Below are 16,969 nucleotides of genomic sequence, written 5' to 3'. Positions count from 1 at the left end.
CACAGACATAGTAGAGCAGGACGAGTGCACACAGCAATACACACAGACGCAGAGGAATCATCAGCACAAAGCATACAACACTGAACTGTGCTGCAGTGTATTAGGGCAAAAAAATAAAACACAATACGGTAACAAATACAGTGCATTAGATTATTATCAAATCGGTTATTGTTCTTACTAAACATAATTCCAAGTTTGTAAAATTGGCATTATTATGTTTAAACGTTGGTTGAGCAATATTGCAATCATTTTGATGTTGTTACCTTTTGTTAGGATTGAAATTGACAATGCGGGGCCCCACTAAGCACCGCCGCTCTTTCTGTTGAAGTTATTTGATTCTCAGCATGGTACAAGAACTTGTTGTTTCCTCTCCTCCCAGAGCAACATTGAACGCTTAAATTGACGCAATTTCTTTCTCCCACTGTACTGTAGGTTATGTTTCATCTTTCTCTATTTGTTTGTTCCACAAAAACAGTATTCTTTTTGGACATTCTGGTATAATCTATAACAGACGGCTGTTTTTTTTTTCTGAAATAGGTCAATGTAATCACAACAGTGAGGGATGGACAGTCAGTGTAAAAGGGAAATCAATAGAGCTATCTATTTGTCGTAAACCAGGCCAGCATGATTTTTCTCCATTTTTCCTCTGGTGCCATACTTTCTCCTCTCCAACACAATATGGCAGGTCCTCATTTTTCGGTAAAAGCATTATGTCTGCCATTTTGTAAAATTGCAAATGGCCTTTGTACACGCACTTTCTTTGCATACATTTCTGTGGGTGTGGACGCTTCTTTCTATCACCTCCTGGGGGCCCAGGGTGTTTTATAAGGAGGAGAATGCTAGGGGGAACCGTAGGGGTGCACAACAGCTTTTTGTGGGGGAGCTCTGCTTTTGTTGGCTTTTAATCTGGTTCTTCTCTTGGTGCCGGCTCTTTCAGAGAATTTGCGCCGGAGTGAAGAGAGGCCTCGTCAGCTTTTCCTCACCCTCTCCCTTTTGTGTCTCGCTGAAAACTGAAAGGCCCTGTCTTGAAGTGTTGTCAGACCAGAAAACAAGAGTAACTGACATGTGACAAGGACACAATGCTTGGCTGGGCCAGCCAAAGTAAGTGGCCCCATCTGCTGCCGGCGATTTCGCTTCTGCCGGCTGTCTGCCACCTCAGGTGAAAGGGGCCGGGGACCGTGGGCTGTGCTGAGATGGTGGCGTCTGCCAGGCGAAGCAGTTGGCATGGCTGGGAGGGCACGGCCGGCCTTGCGCTCACGGCAGCGCACAGCCGGCCAGCCTTTGCACAAGCGCAGGTTATCCGTCACTCATCAGGTTTCCGATGCCTCATCACTTTCCCATGGTGTACACACACTCAGCGCAGGACAAGATTGTCAGCAGGTAATGAAAGGTTTGATTCATGGAGGGCGACGGAGGCGGAGGTCATGGAGCTACTCCAGATATGATCCTGACGGATGCTGATGGGGAAGCTTTAAGATGGGGGCCATAATTAAATGTCCTCACGCCATCATCAAGTTCCTCAGTCGCAGCCATACACATAGACTGTCCTCTCGTGCTCAGAGCTTATCACTCTGACCAGCATGCATCTGATATTGATTGTCTTCACTTCTCACTGAAGTGCATTTTTGAGACAAATTATACTAAACTGAAGTAGAGCAAAAAAATAAAATCTATTGTCAGAAATATCCCATTATGTTTTTTTTTTAGGTTTTGAAAATTCTGATGCAATATCATGCATGAATTAAGGCAAGTAAAATGAACATATATAATTTCATTCCTCAATTATTCAGAAGAATATTGTTGAATAAACCATGCAACGAGTAAGATGTCCCCTATAATACAATTATTCTGAAATATCATGTAAGCACCATTTCAAGGTCAGTAATGATCGTCACAGTGCAACAAAGAAAAATAAATATGTTGGGGAAAAACACAACAAAATAGACTGTTTGAATACCGAGCTTCATATGTTTACTGAAACTTAATTAGATGCATTTGAAGTAAGGATCCCGTCTTTCCAACAAAAATTGTCACTCTGCTCAGAGAAAAAAGTTACATCGACCGAGAAGAAAGCAGAAGTGCTCACAAAAGCTTTCAGTGATATTATACATTGACATTTGTGCTGATCGCATTGTGCACATTTTGTTGAATCTGCTTTATTAGAGAAATGCTGTTTTTTCCCGTTGCTATTAATTTGCGTTTCTGTGGATGTGCAGTGCGAGAACAGAGAGATGCGGTTAACCCATTGTGAAGTTAGCCGTCATCATTAAGATTCTACAGATAACAGGCATGCGGATTTCTAGTGCTCAGCATTATAGGATCCCAGACATCAAAGGCAGGTTTTCATTCTACTAGGTCTGCGGCAGAAGAAGAAGAAAAAAAACAGGAAAGGAGACATGGAGTCAGGAAAATAAGGCAGATTGGGGGAAGAGAGGAGAGCATGTATACGTACCTGCGCGAGTCAGGTGACACAATGCACTGTAATGTGTTTTCTACCAAAGAGGGTCCCTCCTGCATAGTTAGCTCTTTGCTAAATTGGCGTCCTCTCTGATTAAGTGGCACGGTCCTTAATAACGCTGGGGCTGACTGCAGGTTGGTTCACTTTAAAGATCAAGTTCATTTCTCACCATGGTCATTAAAGTGCAGGTCTGCGTGATTCAAATCAATTCACTTATGTGTTTTGTTTTTTTTCCTGACTGTCTTTTTTTCTCCTCTCTTACATTATCAGATCATTTTTTGTATCCAGCCTTATTTAATATATAAAGGTACTACCAATAGTACTTTTCTTTGTACAAATGTTGTAATGCTATTTCCAGTTCTATTACACAGATATCACAATGAAGTTCCCCTTAATTCAGATTACTTTCTCTTTCAGCGTAGTCCCATTATGCTTTTGCCATTACATCAGCGTGAGCTGTTCCACAGTGAGTGTATTGAATGTACAAGAGAGAGAAATATGCTGTTCTCCAGTATTGTGCTGGATTACAGAATCAAGGTCGACTCACAAGACACAGAGCAGCATTATCCCTTAATCCTGTGTTTTGGTTTCAAATAGCCTTTTTACACCTAATCTTCACAAGTAAAATGACAAACATGAATACTGAGGTAGGTATTTAAATGTGCATTACCTGCAATGTTAAGGTCAAAGGCTTATGCTGACTTAAAGTGGCTCTACATTTTGTGAAAGAACAGACAATCATGTGTTTGCCACTTATTTTGTTGCGGCCGTATTACAGAAGACTAGGGAGTTTTGTGATGAAATTTCCCCAGGCGGTTTCAGATGGATAAGTCTGGGAACTTTTCATCCAAACAATGAGTCATTTGTTTGTTTTTCTTTCTTTTTTTTGTTGCTTTTACACTCTGTTATATTTTGAATAAAGATGCTATTCTCCCTTTGCTTTAACTTCTCACCAAGTCTCACTTGGCCTGCTGTACTTTGGCACTGGTAGGACAAGCTTCACTGAGTCAACAGATATAGAGAGTACACCAGTTACAGCACCGTGGCAGTGTCTCCCTTTGACCAGACTGGTCTTAGTGTGTCCGTCAAGCTCAGCTGTGGCAGAGCTGGAGGAAACTTAAAGGTGCTGTGAAAGACTAAAAGTGGGCCAGCCGCTGCTGCCTCCTGTTGACCTACCTTGTTCGGAGGGTCCAGGTACAGACTGATGACAGAACTCCTCCTCAGCGGACCACATTACTAATGTGTGAGGGTGCAAGAGGAGCACACCCAGTGATGAATCACTCCCCTGCACCCATGGCATCCTCATAAGTCAAGAGTAAAAGTGTTGGGAGTGTGCTCAGTAAAAGAGCTCCTTCGTCCCGTCCACCGTAGAGAAACTCCATCCAGGGGAAGAGGGAAGGCTAAGTGGTGCACATCGCGAATAGCCTGAAGATCTCCCTCAATCTTGAGGAAAACATTGGTCCCTCTAGTGGGTCACTTGTTTTTATTAAGCTCATAGAACTTAGGAAAAGTTACTTTCATGCTTGAACAGAGCTGCTTTTTAATAAATGAGAGTAATCTACATTGTGTTGATCTGGACTGCCTCACCGGACCAACTGCATTACCTGAAGTCGCAGAGAGAACATTAAATATGTGTTAGTTTAAGCTGAAACAGTTTTCTTCTGAGGGTTTCTGCGCTGAGCAGTCACAGAAAAAAGCTCTGCCTCATTACTCACTTTGGTGTTCCAATAGAGAGAATAATGGTGAAATTGTTCAGCCTAAACGCAGAGGAAATATTGAGTAATTTAGAGGTTTTAAAATTGTTGCGTTTTTTTATTGAAAAAAACTCTATAGACACAAATATTGTACATCCCAGTTTTGTTTCTCTCTTTTCTTATTTTCTTCTATAGCCTTAAGCCAGAAGGTTAACTATTTTAGTTTACACGCCTACCTCCCCCCAGAGCTGATGTCAGGCTATATTGGTGATGCTGTGGGAGTGTGTAAGTTTGACGCCAGGTAATACATCACACACTCCGGGGGGTCTCCCTGGTATGCTCCTCAATAATGAAGTTCATTCGTTAACTTCTTCCTCAAAGGCCAAGTTCCCCTGCTGCCCTTTTCAACAGCTATCGCAACTCTTACCAGAGTCACCCGACCAACAGAAGAAAAAAAAAAACACATCACCATGCTTTTTCCCCTTGACAGGCTCAGTGGTTGCCTTTGCAGGGCATGAAGAATAAGCAGGTCCATTACCAATCCCTCATGCCTGGTTATAGCCATAATTATCACAGGGAAAATGACCTGCTCTGTTTGGTTTGCCGTGGAGGAGCTGCGCCTTCCTAATCACCTCCTCCTTTCCTCCTGTCGTCCTCATGCCATGGAGATGGAGCTGGTTTTGGGGGAGTCTTGCCAGTTCATTAGAATTCACAGGGTTCCACCTCCCTGCCTAGCCAGGCTAAGCCTCTCACACAGACTGCCATGCCTGTGATAATCTCCCCTCCTCGTTCCCTTTCGCTCCTTCTCTCTCTATCCTCCTATCCCTTTCCTTTCTGTCCCCAAGGGCAGCTTCGCACAAAGGAGATGCGGTGCAATTCATTGTTAAATCTGATTTCTATTGATCTATTGAAAAATTGTTCCGTGAGATTTACGATAGCACTCCAGCAGTGCTGATGATCCCTCTTTACCACTGCCTTTTCATGTGATAAACCAAATAAATAAACTGATTTATTCCAGTCACTTAAATGACAACCTTTGTTGAATGTATGAGGTGCATATTTTTTTCAAGGCTGTATCAATCAAGTGAACATTCAGTTCCAGTGGGCCGATTGTAAACACTTTTGTTGCTGCTGTAGTGCCCAGAGACAGACAGAAATGGCCTGGCATTTCACTTACTTTAAATCTAACAGAGAAATAACAGCAACAACTACGCAGCCACTAAACAAAATAGCGACTTAAAAGTAGCCGAGGGTGTTTGATGTTTTTCATTGAAGTGTAGTGCTTATTATATTGTTCAAAGCCTCTTGTCACCACCTCACTCATACCTGCAAGGGGCTATTTCATTTGAGGCAAGCGTGCAAGTCTGCCTTAAATGTGAAGCGTGGTCAATCCGTGGAGGACAAATATGGCTGTGCTACCACGGTAACACAGTACTTGTATTTTTTTTTTTTTTTCTTTTACAAAAACTTTTGATTGAATTGATTTGAAAATACCAGAGGCTCTTATTTTTGTGTTTGTTCAAAAAAAGATTTAAATTTCACTCTATAAATAACCCTGGCAGTAAAACAAAAGGCTATAGCCTTGTCAACCATTCACTATAAGTACTGTGTTGTTGATTCGGATTACATGACAGTTGACGGGTGAACACTTCACCTATGTAGGAATGATATGCTTTCAGGTTTATTCATTTTGACCCTCCTGTTCTATAAATATTGTGCTTGTGTGTGTTTGTATTGAGTGACAGATAGAAAGAGAGAATAGTGCTGAGCTGGCCCCAGGGTTGCAGTGTATCTAAAGGATGAAGGGCAGTGTATATAGTCATCTGATCAGAGTGTACAGTAACTGTTAAGATTGCAGAAAGCACAAGACTTACCTACAGCTGCTACCTTGCTAGACTAGTAGACACACTGCTTTGCTCCGTGGAAAACTCATTAGCCATAATGACTGAACAGCATTTCCTGTAGCTACACATTATACCATGAAACTCAGGCACAGCAGCGGCATGTAGTATGTTCTTAAACTCTCACTTCTCTTATTCAAACTTGTCTGTAAATGCGACCCTTCGCAGTCCACATAACCCAATAGTGTCCTCTATTTTCACTGAAATAGATATTCCCTTTGTTGTCTGTGTGATTTATTGAAGTCTTCCCACAAGTGGAAGCCCCCAGGAAATTGCCTGGAATGGCCCTAAATTGGTTTATGATTGTGTGGTGTGGGCCAGTGCTGTTATGGTTCTAATATTATGCCCTCCACTCCTTGGCATCTATATTAAATTGATCTGTATTGTTTTCATGGAGTGCCTGTTGAAGCTTGTTAATTCTACCGCTGCTTCAGGCTGGTGTTGTGCCTCCAAACACCCAGGTGGCTCTTGTGGTGGAATATAAGCCTCAACTCTCTAAAATACCTCACGACGAGATTGCCACACACAATGAGGAAGTCCATAACTGTTTATTCTGTGGGGGTCAAAGGCCACAGAGTGCAACAGCACGCAGAGGGCGGTTTTGAGGCTGGTCCAGGGCTGTAAGAATTAACATGGATCAGCTGCATGGTGAGTCTGTGCGTGGAATGGCTACTGACAGACTGCTAATGAGGCCATTATCAGCTCTGGTCCTCTCCTCTCCTCCAGGGGCACCAATGGATGCTCCGCACCTCATCTCAATTGAATTCCATTCCACAGGGCTTGTTTACAGTAAATACATTTGCTTGAATTAATCCAAGAGGAGTGTGAGACACATGACTGGGCTGGTCTAAATGCAGCAATTTAGTGTCTGTACCAGGAACTCTCTCCCTCCTGGATTCAGAGAAACTTCACTATCACAATTTCTATTTCATACTAAAAGAAATGATTGACTAAAATGATTCTATTAATGGCTACAGTGATCAGCATATTCATACCCACAGACGTTTGACCATCAGAGCCTTTGTGGCTTAATCAATGCCCTAATGAACAACTATCAGCATTGTATTGGCATACTGTCACTGGTAATGTGGAGCAGTCAAGGGAAAGCGTGATCAAGAGCAAATGAAGCAGCTTAGCTGGAGACATTTCTCCTTAGGGAGGCCTGGGCTTTTAAGCACAATTATGTACAGTTGCAGGCATTGCATTTGTTGTAGAGTTGAACAACATCAAGATTGGTTTATTAGTTTTATGCTTTTTTTAAAGGGTAAGTTCACCACAATAAAAAAAAAAATTGTGGTGAAATGGAGATTAATACAATTTAGTTTTTCATGCTCACAGTATTGTAAAAGAAAAAAGAAAAAGAGAGGACAGAGAAATGGAGAATGACGTGCAACAAAGATCCCTACCCAGATTTGGACTACGGGCATTGCGTTCCATGGTTGGTGACTTAAACACTATAAGCCTCAGGACTGCCCCAAAAAATAACATTGAAAAATTCTTTGTCCGCAAAACGTTCCACAAGTTACTGTGGATAATCTACAGAACTGTCAATGTGTGTGGCTTTGGTAGAAAGTAATATGCTTTTAGTTTTTGTAATTTGGGAGAACAAACCCTTTAAGCGTGAAAACGGATGGATAGTGAAGATATGTTAGCGGACAATTAGGCTCTTGATAGACATTTTATGTTTTGTGTAAGGCTGCTGACTTTAGAGGCAAAGAGCCAAGTGGAGTAGATATTTTGTCAGTGTACCACATCGGTTTTGATGCAACATTTTATAGGTTTTACTTTTTCGTTGTTAGAAATAGCCAGTGTTGTTGGTTGTTTCATAATTCTCCTAGCCTGTAGGGAACTTATTCACAGCATAGATTGTAAGCAGACAAAACATGTGCTCCTTCCATCTCTCAGATGGTAATAAGGATGTTATCCTCCTCTCAGATGTTTTTGGATAACCAGCCAACAAGCGCAACTCCTCCTGCAGTATCATGTTGTTGTTTTTTCCCCTTAACCACAGCTCAGCGTTAAGCCACTGTGCGTAGAGCCACGGTTGGTACACTGATAGAGCAGCCGGTTTCTGAGAGAGAACCACAGATAGTGGCAGTTAGACATGTTCCTGCGTGGGCCTTGGCCCTGACTCATCTCGTGAACTTTGAAGATGTTGTGGGGAGACGGCAACATTGAAATGAGTCAACTGCTCTGTCTCTGACATCACATTGTTTTGAATAGTTTACCAGGGCCTGTCTACGTGTAGTTTGTATCCCAAGCACGCTCCATTTGATGCTATCAGCCTCTGAATGATATTTTGTTCATTAGACGCTGTGCAATAAGAGACCAGTGTTGACACAACGTGAGTTAATGTGTTTAGTGTCTCTAATGGATCATAGAGGTCTTAATGAAACATTGTCATGGGAAGATTTATATTGCAAGCTGCTGAGTCCTCATTTTCATTGTATATGTGGTTAGAAGCACCTTTATTCATTGAACAGAACACGATAGAAAACTTTAAATGCATATAGATATTTAGTATGTAAAATGGGAATAAAAATAAAAAAATTGATCAAAATGTCTCTAACGCATTGTCGAAAGTGAAAGCATCAATACGGTGGCAAAGATACAGTGCTGCTGTTGTGATATTGATATCAAACCACTGCAGCGATGCTACAAATTAGAAATATTGGTGATGTTAAAAAAGTATTTTTCTTGTAATTTTTAGATTTAAAATATTGCAGCCCCTGAAACTGAAGCTGCATGATGTTTGTCTTGAGACGAGATGATATGAGTGCCAGCTTATTTGTGGAAATGCCAAATGCAACGTGGTTATTGGCCAAGGCTGGATTGCACTAAAACCAGAATATTGTATCAGAGAGAGGCAGCTGGTTAGGAGTCAGAACAGATTATCATATGAGAGAGGATGAGCGAGGAGAGGGGGAGGAGAGAGAGAGAGAGAGAGAGAGAGACAGAGAGGTAGGGACTGGAATGGGAAGCAGGGGGCGAGAGTGAGGGGCACAGGAGGGAGAGAAGGAGAAATGATAGCAAGAAACTCATCGCCCGGTCGCTGTGGGGTGGAAGGGATCATCCGAACCCTTCCGTCACTATCTCGCCTTCTTCACCTGTCAAAAAGAGTGTGTGAGAGCCGTCGGAGTGTGTGTGTGAGAGAAGGGCATGCGGGTCCTCTGAGAGGTCACGGGAAGAAGCTGAGGCTCCACTCGTCTTCTCTCTGTGTAGGGCCCACCGCTGCTTGCAGACATCTGGCCTCACACTGATCACTCATATCTACAGACAGGGAGGAGGAGAAGAGCGGAGCGCTTCGATCTTTGAGCCACAGAAACATTACAGATCCCCCTCTTAGCCATCCTCTCCGCTTTCCTTTTATTACTTCCGCTCTCGTTTGTTTCCTTGGCTATTTTTCTGCTTCACCTCTCTCTCATCCCTGGGTAGCCATTTATCCTCTTTTTGACCTTTTTCTTATCCTTAACATAGCACTGTTTTTCTTTTCTTATTTCAAAGCAAAAAACCAAGAGAGTAGAAGGGATAGAACAAGAGTGTGATAAACTGACGTCTGCTAGAACTGGTTCTGACTTTATCCTTGCACTAAAAAGATATGCCAAGGGAAGATAGCGAGAGTGCGCTGTGTCTAGCAAGCCGGTATACAAGACTCTGACTGCAATCAGTGGGAAGAGGGCCAGCTTCCCTGCCTGAGCTCTCAGCGCCCCTACTGGCTGCATGCTGTGCCAATCAAAGGCTAGTGGGTGGGGAGCAGTCAGACATGAACACTGATGTCACAGTCACATGGATTCTGGTGTGGTCATGCTCGGAGGCTGAGAGACAGAGCTGTGCTGGCCAGCTGCTGCTGAGACAGCAGTGGAGGGCTTTGCGCTGGTGATAGTTGTTCTCTTATGGACTCGAAGCTTAATGATGTATTTTGTGATTTCAGCTATGAAAGGTAAGAGAAAAATGCATGCTGATCCTGCACCCTGAGTAACAAGTAGGGAAGTACGGCTCCGCTATTCATAGCCTGCCAACTCTTTGCATTTCATTTGCAAGGCATGAGTGTGACAGAGAGAGACAGAGAGAAAGAGAGAGAGAGAGAGAGAGAGAGAGAGAGAGAGAGCGAGGGAGGGAGGAATACAGTACTGTGCTTCTGAATGCGTGCAAGTGAATTAGGCTTTTCTAATGTTTCTTTTCATGCATGAACAGATGTGCATATATGTTCTTTATTCAGAAAGAGAAACTGAGCTAGACTTATTTAACTTTTAAAAATTTGTAAAGGTATTTTGGTGTGTGTGTGTGTGTGTGTCTGTGTCTGTGTGTGTGTGTGTGTGTGTGTGTGTGTGTGTGTGTGTGTGTGTTTTCTCGCTGCTACTGTTGCGTGGGGAGGTGTGGAAACCACAGCCGGTGTAATCTTTGCACGTCTCTGACAAGCACAGCTCCTGAGAAGTTTTGTTGGCATTAATGTGAGGTAGCATTTCAGAGAGAGGGGGGCAAAGGGTCGGAAAGGGGGGTGGGAGGCTCTTGTTGCTATTCCTTTCTGTCCCGTTCTTAATCCTGTTGTTCCAGTCCAGAGGATGTGTCTGTTCCGCGGGAAGATGTGCGTGGCAGTGTTGAACGTGGGTCGCAGACGGACGACAAGGCACTGCCGCAACGGGCAGACTGATTCTTTGAGTTGATACTGGTGCATGTGTGTGTATATCTGTGTGTGAGTGTGTTGTGTTCCACTGACCTATTTTTTGGTTAGTCGGGTGTACATATGTGGCCATGAGAGCAGGACTGGGTCCTCCCAGTCGCTGTGATGTTGATCTAGTATGCTTAATCCCAGCTCTTCCACCCCCTCCATCATACAGGCATACATGCGCACACACACACACATCCGCACAGACAGACACTGAAAGTGCAGACAGACATACAGTACAGCACACACTTATCTCATGCATGCTGGCACACACGCACATAATCATGCTTTTCACACATATGAATACACTTAGTCTTCCATATTGAGAAATGTAAACAACCATATCCAAACAAATGTGCTCGTATGCATAATACAGTAAAATACAAAAAACATCGATGAGACACTTCATTTTATGTTGAAGGAGAAATGTCAGTAATGATCATTTAATTTGATACTTTTTTTGTCTTCCCATCTGACCTGAAATATATTTTATATATACTTTTCTGTCCAGACAAAAAAGCAATGGAGTATTTTCAAAATACTTATATATATACATTAATTAATATAGGTTAATTATTATATAGTAATATATTTATGAATAATCCATGTGTGAAATAATAGGCTTTTATCAAATGTATATATTAGTAGCAATATTAGTGGTATTGATAATTACCATTACAGCATATCCTAATTACAGTTTATGTATTTTCATATTAAGTTTGCCATCGAGATGCAGTTAAATATTGTGTTCTTTGTGTGAGAGACTTGCAACTCTGAGCGTAGTGTTAATTCCTTCTATTTTCCCCTATCGATCACAGTGTGTGAGAATTCATTTATGAAGTGAGGCTCACAGTCAGTTGTGAAATTGGGTGAAATTGAGAGGAAGAGCAGTCCTGTATCTCATTTTCAATGAGACGCATATGAAAACTGGCCTTTGACCTAATGTCCTTTATGCAGTTCATAGTGAAGGGCTTTATGAAATCATATTGGCTTTGGATGGAATCGACTGCTGTGTAGCTTTTCTATGACTTTTTTAAAGTGTGGCATATACACAACATTTTAATGTGTATATTTCTTCTTCTCCTGACTTTGTGCATTTTTTTTTTTTAATAAGTACATTTTCTTTATTTGTCATCAGCCGTAAACATGTTAGGATGTTTACTAGCTATTCTATTTTCCAGTCTTTATGTCTACTTTGTGCTCTGTCTCACCCCTTATCGGTACGTTCAGTTTAATAGGCGCTGCTGGTGTCATGATAGGACACTGTAGCAATGTCAGAAATTAAATTAAAATATGAACAAGCGGTATAATTGGAAAATAATTTAAACTGCAGTAGTAATTTCTTCCTGAAAATGGTCAGTGAAATGAATGGATGAACAGAACATGACTTTGTTATTATGTTAATTTTGTTCATACTGCATGTGTCTTTTTTTGTTGATTTAAAAATAAAATGTTTTTCATACTGTGCAGTACAAAATAATGCTAATATATTATACCAAACATCGATATGTGTCTCTGTGGCTTTGTCTCTACTCTGCACCCCCCCCCTTACCCACCTCTTCCTCTCTATTCAGCCTCTCTACCACACCACTGCCTCTCAAGTACCTAATTACCTGTAATGGAAACATCCCTCTCATTACCCCATGCAAATTAGCCAGCCTACTCAGCACAATTAGGATGAAAATTCCAATTACATAATTAAAGAAAGTTGTTTGATGTGTAGATTGACAGAAAAGGTAAAATGTGCGTCTCATCCTCAGTACATATAATGAACCCTTCATAAAGAGCATCATTGTGACGAGGTATACATAGCGGTGGGGAATGTAACTGAGTACTTTTACTCAAGTACTTGTACTTTACTTGAGTATTTCCTGTTTATGACATGTTATACTTCTACTCCAATTTTTTTACTGCACCACGTTTACCTGACAAATGAAGATTCTACATGCAAAACAGAAGAATATTAGAACATTTAAAATGTGATGTTTTTTAAAAATGTTAACTACCCATCAGTATGTAACATATGATGATTAGTCAGTGAATCCTTGTCTTAAGTTATAGTAAACTGAATCATTTTGAAGTCTGGACTGTTTGTCGGTAAAAAAAAAACACATTTGAAGGTGTCACTTTGAGCTCTGGGTAATTGTGATTGACATATCAAACTATTTTCTTACGTTTTACTAAACGAATTGATCAAGAAATTAAAGTTAAAAAAAAAAGTAAAGATGACTTATTGACAACTATATAGTAATATTTGTATAGCATAATGTATAATTAGATATAATAAATGCACCGATAGGGGTACATTTTCCAGTTAATTCTTATAACTTTACTCAAAACAGAGTATTTTTACAATTGTGGTATTTACTTCTAATAAAATAAATACGGATCTGAGTATTTCTTCCATTACTGCAAAGCAGTAATGTTTTAAAAGTGTCGAAAGCAAGGTCCAGTAAGCCCGTACAGTGCATGCAGACTGCACATTAATATGTGATTTAACACGAGTGTGTACCAGACTGTAAAAAATGTTCTGGGGCCTTAGAGAAGCTAAAGCCAAATATCTTGTGATAGGCGCTGTAAGGCTATGTTAACAAGGCTGTAAATATTTGCTGTAGATTTGGTACTCTTTGTCTCTTTCTATCAGTGGCCGATTGAGGTGCTCACTACCCAGTGCTGCAGGCTCTCCCACATTAAAGCAGAGGTTAACAAGATTGGGTATTACCCAGTTAGGGACTGAGGACATGAAGAGCTAAAGGAAAAATCGCCACAGATTAAGGGGAAGACAAATATAGCATAAGTCACCTGTAAGGATTTAAGATAAAAGCCCCATTTACAAAGAGAGAGTATTTTTTAGAAGTGTTCATATTTATTTTAGTATGATTAAAATAATTTGAGTTTGAACGTGAACATAATGCCGATATTAAAAACAGTACCCTAAAATAACATTTGCTTTTATGAAATATGTTTAGATTTAATTTCACCTTCTTCTTACATGTTGCAGTCAAATTTAAAAGATAGCATCCGAGCAGAGGAAAGACGAGCAAGAGTCACTCTGACAGATGGAGGCTGCGTTCTTTAGCCCTCTCTCTTGCCTCTTAGCTGGCTGAAGAAGTGGAATGGCGTCCCCACAGGTTATTAAAGTGTGTGAGGTGTGCCAGTCTTTGCTGCGCACACTGAGACGAACATCCTGGCTGCCTGACTGTGTGTGGAGGGACTGGTTAATGAGATATTGACTGCCCATTGAGAGCATGGATTTTTGATTTGGCGCCATAGAAGTTGGGAGGATAGGGAGGTGCACTCTGGAGAGGAGAGGAGAGATGGGCACTAATTCTAAATTCAATTATTTTATTTTGGTTTAGTTACAAGTTACTAGTTATAGTTAGTATTGTTTGTGATGTTACAATTTGTCTTTTGATACTTCTAGTTATTCTTCTTTTGAAATTATTATTATAAATAACAAATCACATAACATATCATCATAATCAATCATGTATGTGCTGGATAAGACAAGAATTTTATAAGAAGAATTGATATGAGTAAGAACATACATTATTCATCTGCATAATTCATTTAAAAAAGTACATCACTTTACAGAAGTGCTTAATTGCTAGCCACACTTTAAAAGGTATTGCTAAAAAATGGCTAGCTACTCAGTATTGATTACTGTGGAATTGATTTTTCTATACAGTATATGGATGAGGCTATGAGTCTTTGCAACAACCAAATACAAATGAATACAGTTTTTTTATACTCATATCTGAGTATAGTTTGTACAAACATTAATCTGCGACTCCATCCAAGCCATTGGTAGTGTGCCAGGCAGCTCTGTCAATCATCTCGTCTTGTCAGTCACACCTTGTGGCTTTGACAGATTAGATCCAATCACAGGCGAGGTTGAATGACTCTCCTGTCCTTTGCCCAATCAAACAGCTGGGTACAACAAACAGTGGCTCGAGATAACCATTGGGCTTCATGAGAGGATTTTTGTTCATTCTGAAACATTCACACCGAGTTCAGTCAGGGTTCTCAATTTGGCTCCCCAGTCAGGTAAAAAACTGAGCTGGGCTTAGTCAAACGCTTCTAACTTAAGGGTAATTTCCTGCGTTACTTTCACTCAGTATTTCAGGAGTCACTTATAGATCCTTTGAAGTGTCTCCCTGTCATGCAGCATTTAGCTGCTGATAGAATACTCCCACTGTCAGCACTCCTTAGATAATCATATACCACAGTCCATGGAGTTAAAGAACATTTCACTTTCTTTTTTTCCTTCCTGTAGCTTCCGCTGTCGAATATGTGAAGTGAGTAGGGAATGGATGTATTTCACTGTTCACTGAAACCGTTTGCTTTACATTCTAAGTGATTGTTATGTTTGGTCAGTTACAGTACTTATGTGCATACTCTGTGGACTTATTAGCTTCATAATAAGAATAAATACATTGTATTATATATTTCTTCAGCCGGACTTGCCCTGTTTTACCCTCATAGGCTTTGCCCCCTGGGGCTCAGAAGTTAACAGTGTTTTAAGAGATTGAAGAGTGAAGTTTTTCCCCCTGTACTTTCATTCTGAGCGTGTTTCGTACCATTGGCTTTTTCTCTCTGTGGGCCTCTGGAGGGCTGTCCATTGGCTTTTTGAAGTTGCATCAAAGAGGAAATGGGGGAGAAAAAGCATTATTGATTTTGCGTTTTGTCTGACTCAAACACTGAGGACAGAAAAACACATAAGGAGTTATGTGTTGGCAATGGGGCAGCTTCGTCTCTTGTGTGTGAGCCAGAGGGAGACGGGGGAGAAACTGAAAAGCGGTAGAAGGTGAGGAGTAACAGCAGACAACACTAATGCATCTCTCCCTAGAGTCGTATGCTCAGCCCTCTCGCTTCCTTCGTCCTATCCTTTCTGGTTTTAATGGTAGAGTAAATAAAGCCCATTACTGTACGGCTGGAGACAAAACCTCTGTCTATCCCCGCCGTGCGCGATAGCTTTTCCTCCTCCTCCATCAGGCCGGTGACTCCCGAGCTCTGACAGCACTCTCCAGTTGACCTGCTTTTCCATGAAACACCAAGCTGCTCTCTTCTCAGTTGTAATCAGATCTCCCTGCTAGGCAAGCATGCCAGCAGCAGGCCAGAAGAGGAGTATTGTTTGTGTGGTTTATCACCTTTCTCCTCCTCCTGTGTCAGCACAGCAGAGGTGAGACAAAAGTGGAGTACTTTTCTGCTGTTAATGTGACCTAGGGTTGACTAAAAAGGAGCTCTCAGTGACAGCCGCTGATGAGAGCTGTCACTATTATGGCTAACACAGCACTTTTGCTATGGACATATGGTACAGCCATGTTCTGTGAACTTTATTGAAAGTGATTTCCTAGGTTGCACACATGGATGTCTATGGAATTTGTATTAAGAGACTGTAAATAGTGATGACATTGTCAGAATTGCAGCAAAAGTATGCTGTATAGTCGGGGAGCCTGGACGGGTCAGAGGTCACGGCATGCTAAGTCACACTCCCCTCTGCTCCATGGAGAGCGACTGTGGCATCTAGGGACCCTGGCAGGGAACAAAGGATGAAAAATGAGAGGTGCTCAGAATTTTGATGAGATGAGGGAGGAGGCAGCGCTATAACAAAGATCGTCACAACATGCGCTCTGCCGCTTGATTACAAAAGGGAGAGAAGTTTGAGAGGCGTTTGATTACGTGTCCCAGCAGAGGCCATTAGGGGTTCTACTTGTAGGATGGCATCATTTACACTCATCTGATCTGGCGTCTGCACTTGATGAGCACTAGGGGGTGCTCTTGAAGATAGACAAATAATGTGAATAATTAGAGTTTTGAAGTTGTTACAGTCTCCTAACTTTGCTGTCATTGCTGCAGCAGATTGTAAAAGGGCTTGTTTGAATCTCCCAGAGGAACCTGTGCAGGCCGGACTGAAAACTAACTCTCAAGGTTAGCAGCATTAGGCCCTCCTCACCCCAACTAAGATGCATGAAAGGAATTTTATCATCATAAATAACAAAGAAAAACAGCCTTGCTAGAACAGTCTGCTTAAGATTGATTTTTATGCACATGCATTCATTTGAAATAAAAGAAATGCTGTTTCAGTGCTAATTGCAAAGATGAAAGGAAGTAGAATGTGCAAGGCAATGAACTTTGTTTAAAGGCGCCGCACATGGCTTATTCAGGGACATGGTGCTTTAATGAACTCCAACCCCATTTATGGAATTGTAGAGTTTGTTTTGAAATTGAAACTGTATTTACACAGTTT

General features: G+C 41.3%; 1 protein-coding gene across 3 annotated transcripts in view; it reads left to right on the top strand.

Moving 5' to 3' along the window:
• Positions 1-16,969, top strand: part of roraa (RAR-related orphan receptor A, paralog a) — a 174,828-nt gene that overhangs the window by 118,649 nt on the left and 39,210 nt on the right. Inside the window, exon 1 of one of the 3 annotated variants that reach the window (XM_068724121.1) lies at positions 9,855-9,993. The exons of the other annotated variants lie outside the window; for them this stretch is intronic. Coding sequence (XP_068580222.1) covers positions 9,963-9,993 — 31 coding nt within the window. The 5' untranslated portion in view covers positions 9,855-9,962. Of the gene's footprint in view, positions 1-9,854; positions 9,994-16,969 lie in introns of those variants that run through there. 3 annotated transcript variants of the gene reach the window in all.

This window comes from Cebidichthys violaceus, unplaced genomic scaffold, assembly GCF_023349555.1.
Source record: "Cebidichthys violaceus isolate CVI_PGR_0920_01 unplaced genomic scaffold, fCebVio1.0.p SCAF_3, whole genome shotgun sequence".
Classification (NCBI taxonomy): Eukaryota; Metazoa; Chordata; class Actinopteri; order Perciformes; family Stichaeidae; genus Cebidichthys; species Cebidichthys violaceus.
This window is presented reverse-complemented; position numbering and strand designations above follow the sequence as displayed.